This window comes from Phalaenopsis equestris, unplaced genomic scaffold, assembly GCF_001263595.1.
Source record: "Phalaenopsis equestris unplaced genomic scaffold, ASM126359v1 Scaffold000074, whole genome shotgun sequence".
NCBI lineage: Eukaryota > Viridiplantae > Streptophyta > Magnoliopsida > Asparagales > Orchidaceae > Phalaenopsis > Phalaenopsis equestris.
The window spans coordinates 407,844-414,827 of record NW_018164516.1 but is presented as its reverse complement, the minus strand read 5'-3'; the positions used below and the strand labels follow the sequence as shown (position 1 = coordinate 414,827).

At 34.8% G+C, this 6,984-nt stretch overlaps 1 protein-coding gene across 1 annotated transcript; it reads right to left on the bottom strand.

The window, feature by feature from the left end:
* Nucleotides 1-428: 428 nt before the first annotated feature.
* Nucleotides 429-1,633, bottom strand: LOC110019718 (the record flags this gene model as incomplete). Its single annotated transcript, XM_020717506.1, has 2 exons — nt 429-1,116; nt 1,199-1,633. Coding segments are annotated over 2 exons (786 nt in total), but the record flags the coding sequence as incomplete, so codon positions are not given.
* Nucleotides 1,634-6,984: the final 5,351 nt, after the last annotated feature.

Sequence of the window (6,984 nt, the reverse complement as noted above, 5' to 3'; positions counted from 1 at the left end):
AGATAAATATTTGCCTAATGAAGCCTTTAGGAGTTTAATGCAATGGCGGAAGAAAAATTTCAATTACTGGTTATTTTACTCTCATATCTATTGGCAGACATTTTTTAGTGTGACCATTGAATGGGAGCCATACCTCATGCTGCAAAAATGCAGGCACAATCAATTAAAATCCTTCAATAACATTAGAAAAAAATGTTTGTAAATGGAGCTGTAATTGTGATCATTTCTCCTTCCCCACAATTATAATAACAATAAGTGACCCAAAAAAAAATTTCATTCCAATTTTTACAAATTAAATTCCATATTTACATAAAAAATGCGACAATAGGGCATCATACTGGATTCATGAATTCATCATAGCAGACAATATATTTGAAATATAACAACAATTACATTTGTTATAGGTTATTTTTTTCTTTTTTTGGGCAACAATCGATCGTTCAGAGTTTGCAATCTCACTTAAAGAGATTCACAACCAAAAGGAGTTAGGCTTTCATATTAGAAAACAGTAACAGCTGAATAAGTTTATCACCTTCGAAGGCTAAAGTAGAAAAGCTACCAAATGAATTCTCATGACTCAAAAGAGTGACTAAAAACAAACAGAACTACACGAAGGACCCATCAAAATCAGCCATAATCCAGACCTAGCATTATAACATCCAGAAAGAAATATATATATAAAAAATAGAAAAAAAAAATAAACGAAACAATACAAACCCTTCTCTATCTCCTAGAGAATGATTTCTGCAATCTAAAATAACAACATCAGCGACCAAACCTTTGCTCCATTTGAATTGGCTGTGGAGCAGAGAGCTCAAAACCACCATTCCTGCAGAGAATTGCACCATTTCCATTCTCAAATACTCCTTCATTCTCCTCCAAATCCCTAGAAAACCTCTCTTTCGGTTCTTCCTCAATACCCCTACGATTATCTGCAAAACTCACTCTTTTAGCGCTCCTCGTTCGCGGCACTGATCCCGCAGCGTCCTCCATTACTTCCATTGCTCGAAGAGAGAGCCGCCGATCCCTCACCAAGACCTTGTCCACGAACTCTAGCATTCTCGTAAGCTCTCTGCTAATCGATCGTTTCCCATCCCGAATCATCGGATCAGAGCTCTGCAATCAAAAGAAAAACCCTAATCTAAGAACGAAATCCAGCTTTAAAAAAAGAGAGAGAAGAAACTCCTTTGAACGGCACCTGGATAGAATCGAGCTTAAGTAGCAGATCCATTGCTTCCTGAGAAATGGCCACCGGCTCCGCGTCCGATTCACCCGATATTGACGATCGCAGCTCGGCAGCGCTGGATTTGATGGACGCCAGACGTTTGAGATCCCTAAGCGTTTGGGATCGCCGGACGAGGAATCGACGAAACCTCGCTTGGATCGTCCTTGCAGCCACTTCCCGGAGAGGAAGAGGAGATGCTCTCTGCCGGAAAGAGGGAGAAGAATGAGCCGATGGAGTAGGAGGTGCGCAAGAGGGTAGGGATGGGGGTCGAGGGCGGAAGCATGGCGGATGAGATCTTGAATGAGGGATTGGGAATAAAGTTGCTGGGGCTTTGGAAAAGATTGAGTTTTTATGAGGGTTGTTGCCATGGATTGAAGGAGTTGTTCGGTGGATATGGGAGGACGATGAAGATTAGGAGAGTAGGAACAAGAGTTGCAGCAACATGGGCAACAACAGGAAGCGGAACAGTAAGCGTTATTTAGGGTTTGCTGGCAAAGATTATTGCCGTGGTGGCGGCTGTGGTGGTGGTGATGGGGAGCCATCAGGTCTTTCGGGAGTGGGGCAAGCGTGATAGACGAGAAGAATGGGGTTTTGTTACTGTGCTTATTTGTTTGTTTTATTTTATTTTTTATTTCTCTTATCTAGATAAGAAAAGCTGGTCCAATTTAAAAGATTTGAATTCAATGAAGCAACCGAAAGACAGATTTTGTTCAATTTTAATAAAAGCTGAAACTTGGCGCGTGACATGCCATTAAATTTCATTTGCACCCTAATCTAGGAAAATATACCTGCAAATCACTCAATTCATATGTATTTATATATCTAATACCTAAACTTCAATAAATCTACATACACATATCTACACATGAAAACGACGCTGAAAGTGCCCAAAATGGTGCCGACGGCGCTCGGAACGGTCATGGATCGATTTTTGACCGTTTTAGAAGTTCTAGAAGGCTCCCAAGTGATTCAAACACCCCATGAAGCAATTCAATGAATCTAGACATTTGGATAAGGCTCTTGAATGAAGAAACATGTTTTTTGGATGAATAGATTTGTCTCTTGGAAGAAATGAGAGAATTTGTGTTTCTTTCAAAAAGAGGGCTTGGCACCTCTCATTTGCATGTGTGTGTGTGTGAGAGCGTGTGTGTGAGTGAGAAAATGTGGAGAATGTTTAGTGATCTTAGAATAGAAGTAGAAATGTAGATTTCTATATTTTTGGATAGATTGGTGAGGGGATTTTAAGAGAATTTGTAAGAGAATGTTCTTGCATTGCATGGATCAGCGGGAAACTTTGTGAGAGAGATTTTTATCTTTATTTTCATCTTTCTCTCAAGGGAAAAAGCTAAGTATTGTATACTTCATTATCTTATGATTTTGTAAAAACTTATCTAGTGGATTTGCTTTGATGTAATGAAGTTTTTCGTGTGTTTTTTATCGTGCTTTGTAATGTGTTTCTCTTACTCTTTCTCTTCTTAGGAAATAGTGGCATGAGAGAATTATGTCATTATTTTCCTTTTACTTTTCTTTTACAATGAGTAGGATTCATGTTCTGGATTTTGGGATGCATGCTGGAAGGAATTTTAATTATAAATGTGACGGTTTTTACTTGCACTTCATTTACATTACAATAAAGGCATGTTGTAGTGTTAAAATTTGTTTTTATTGCATTAAGACCCGAGAGGGCGGTGCAATTCTCAACAAAGTTGAACCACATTCAAATTCCATGGACGTTGAAGTTCATGGGGGGGTTGAATGCAGACAAATAGGGAAATATACTTTGATAGACATAAAATTGGAGAATTTAGGGTGACAGACTAAAATCTCCAATGCGGTCTTAGTGTTTAAAGAACTAAAGCGAGAGTTAGCCTTCAGGGAAAGGGAAATGGGAGCTCTAGAGTGGGAGCCAGTATCCTCTTAGCCTAGCCACAAATTTAGGGACTAAACCTGCTTAACCAATAATTTTCTATAACACTGAATTAGGGTAGAGAATTAAAATTGCTCATATTTGGCACACACAATATTTAATGTATTTCATTAATTTACATTATCTAACTCACTACATTAGAATAGTAGTTTTTAACATCTTAAAGTTCTCAAAACCAACTCATCCAAAAAGGGTTACCTTTAAAATTAATATTTACATTTAGGAATAGTTGTTATCCTTACTTTTAACATTCGCATTTAGGAGAAGTTGCTAGATAAAATACTATTTTAATTGACATTTCAATCTAAGGTCTGATAGTAGTAGACTAGAATTTGACTAAGGACATCTTTCCTCGCTTCCTTGTAGGATCGATATTCGATGCTTAATCAGAAAGTCCTATATTACTTGAGCGATACATATACTTGCGTTTATATCATTGTGAATATATAAAATATATAAAATTAAGCATATAAAAATTCTCATTAGAAGTCATAGGTGACAGATTATTGGATAAAACTAATAGAGTTTTAAACATATCTATACTCTTGAGAGAGGGTAGGTAGACATATGTTCCTTATTGGCCCATAATTTATTACTTAATTCTCTTGGTCCTTTTACTCCTTATGCTATTATCTTTATTTTACTTCTTTTTACAATGAAATAGATGCATGTTTAGGACTTTAGATGTGCTTATATATTCTCTTATATAATTAATGTGTTGTTATTTTTTTGGGTTCTTCATTAACTTTTCAATATGGTCATTTGTATCATCTAATTTCTTTCAGAAACTCAATGACCGGAGAGGTCTATGATTTCACTAGCTAGTGCATACCACATTTCATCTTGGGCAGAACCGTTGAGATCACTTGACGGTAGTGCAAATAAATATGGAGAAAAGTTTTAATGGGTGTAGAATTGATATTTCTAAGGTGACAGACTAGATTCTTTTAAGAACTCAGTCTATAAATTTGATTGTGAGGGTTCCTAGTAGGTCTTATAGAGAGGGCACAGTGAGTAATCAGGAAGTAAGAGGCTAGAATTTACTCAGCACTACTACAAATGTTGGTGAGAAACTCTAGGATAACCAATTTTCTTTGCAAGCACTAAGAGGGAGTAAGGAATATGTATGATCATGTTTGTCACTGGCTACATTAAATTTTAAGCATTTCATTCCAACACATTATTTAGGTCATTGCACAAGAAAGATAGTCTTTAACATCTCAAAATTCTCCAAACTAATTTATATAGATAAGTAAAGATAAGTTATCTTTAGATTTAAGATTTTCAATTAGGAATAGTATTAGAAAAACCACTTTACTCAACATACCAAACTAAGGCTTGATAGTAGTAGACTGGAATTAACCTAAGGGATTTCTTACCTCGTGATACGCCTAAAAAATGACTAATTTTTCACAAACATATAATGCTTAATTTTAGTGATATTGCACTTTAAAGGAAGTTATTTTACATGTTTTTGACTTCAGGTACAAGAAATGGACTTTGGAAAAAAAAGAAAACAAAAATCATGCAATTTGGAGTAAAAGCAAATAAGAAACAAAATTCTGGCCTGACACATTTCGATATGTTTTTCTATTCTTAACCTCTTTTACATTTCTCACATGATTTTTAATGAAATTACACTATAAAGAAAGGTTGAGTTTATGCTTATTTTGTAAGTATAACTGTTAAGAACGAAACATAACTGAAACGAGGCAAAACAGAGCTGAAACGGAGCTAAATGGAGAGAAATGATGGAGCTACATAAAGTGACGCCGAATGGTACCAAGCGGTGCCCAGATCTAGAATAGCACCAAATGGCGCCAAACGATGTCAAGAATGGTTATGGACGCCTAGGGATGCAATTTTTCAAAAATTTTCACAGTTTTTAACATCCTTTGGCACTAAAAATAAAACAAGAGTGAAAAAATGTGGAGCATGTTTAGAGATCTTAGAATATGAGTAGAAATGTAGATTTTTATCTTTTTGGAGAGAATGGAATGGGGATTTTGAGAGAATTTGTAAGGAAATGTACTAGCATTGCATGGATCAGCAGGAGACTTTTTGGGAGAGATCTTCATCTTTCTTTTAAGGGGAAGAAGCTATGTATTTTGTTCTTCATTATCTTATGATTTTGTAAACGCTTATATAGTTTATTTACTTTGATGTAATGAAGTTTTACGTTTTATTTTCCTTGTGCTCTACGATGACTTTTTCTTACACTTTCTTCTTATAAGGAAATAGTAGCATGAGTGTTTTATGCCATTATTTTCCTTCCACTTTTCTTTTGCAATGAGTAGGATTCATGTTTAGGCTTTTGTGATGCATGTTAGAATAGATTTTGATTACAAATTGTGATGATTCATTTTGAAGTTCATTTACTTTTCAATTTGGCAAATTGATTTGTTAAAATCTATGTAAAATCCTAAGAGTCCAGATGGTCATGTTTTCAGCATTCAAGTAGGGATCACACATTATTGTCATGGAGGAGTGAAGTCTTCATAAAATTAAGTGCAATTAAATAGGGAAATATCGTTTGATGGGTGTAGAATTGGTGATATTAGGGTGACAGACTAAAATCAACAATTTTGTTCAAATGTTTAAAAACCAAATGGTAAGATTATTAGCACTCAGGTGTAGGAAAGGTGGGAGCTCTGAAGTGAGAGCCAATATCCTATCAGGCTAACCACAGATTTAGATTCAAAACATCTGAATTAGCTAATGTCCTTTATTGTCCTATCAGGCTAACCACAGATTCAGATTCAAAACATCTGAATTAGCCAATGTCCTTTATTTCTTGACCAAAGGAATAAAGGATATTAATGCTTTTATTTGACACATTACAATAATTAATGTAGTTGAATGCACTTTTAAAGAAATATTTGCTAATGGGTGTAAATTAGTTGTTTCTAGGGTGACAGACTAGATTCATGTCAATTTAACTTAAGGCTTTGTAACTTATAACATAGATTCGGTCACATCCATGGCCTAGGCTATGGGACACTAGGCTGACAGGCTAGCTAGTTTTAACAAGGGAAATCTGAATGTTAAGGAATCGACTTTAAGTTAAGCAATGTTTTTAATACACTCAAAAAAGGGTAAAGAGGAGAATTGCTCCAATTGTCATTGATTATATTGAATTTTAAGTACCTCATTCATAAACATTATCCAATTCACTACATAGGAATAGTAGTTTTTAACATCTCATAATTCCTCAAACCAATTCATCCAGAAAAGGTTATCTTTAGAATTAGTATTTTCTTTTAGGAATAATTGTTAGTTGTTTTAAACATAAATTTTACATTTAGGAGTAGTTGTTAGAAAAATCACTTTAATGAACTTTCCAAACTAAGCCCAGATTGTAGTAAACTAAAATCAACCTAAGGGATTTCTTACCTCGATTCTCGGTGGAATCAATATTAGGATTTAAAAAAAAAACTCTATATTAATTGAAGCGATACGTGCACTTGCGTAAAACTCATAGTGTGTAAATCATTTTCTAAATTTCATGACATTTTGATTTTGCACACTAGCTGTTAAATATAAATTGGGTCAAGTTCTTCACCATATTTTGGAAGTTAAATTACTGCATAATTGTGGGTCTGGACAAGTTTTTGGCGTCGTCGCTTGAGATTTAAATTTACATAAAACACTCAAAAAAATAGCACACGCTAGGGCGCATCAAGTTTTTTGTACTGTTGATGGGGAAGCAATGGTAAGAACTTTAGGAGAATTTTAGTTAAACTTGTAAGACTTAGATTTGAAAATTATAATATTATTATAAAGTGTGTTATATTATTGTGTGTTTATTTTCAAGAAAAATCCAAAATACCAA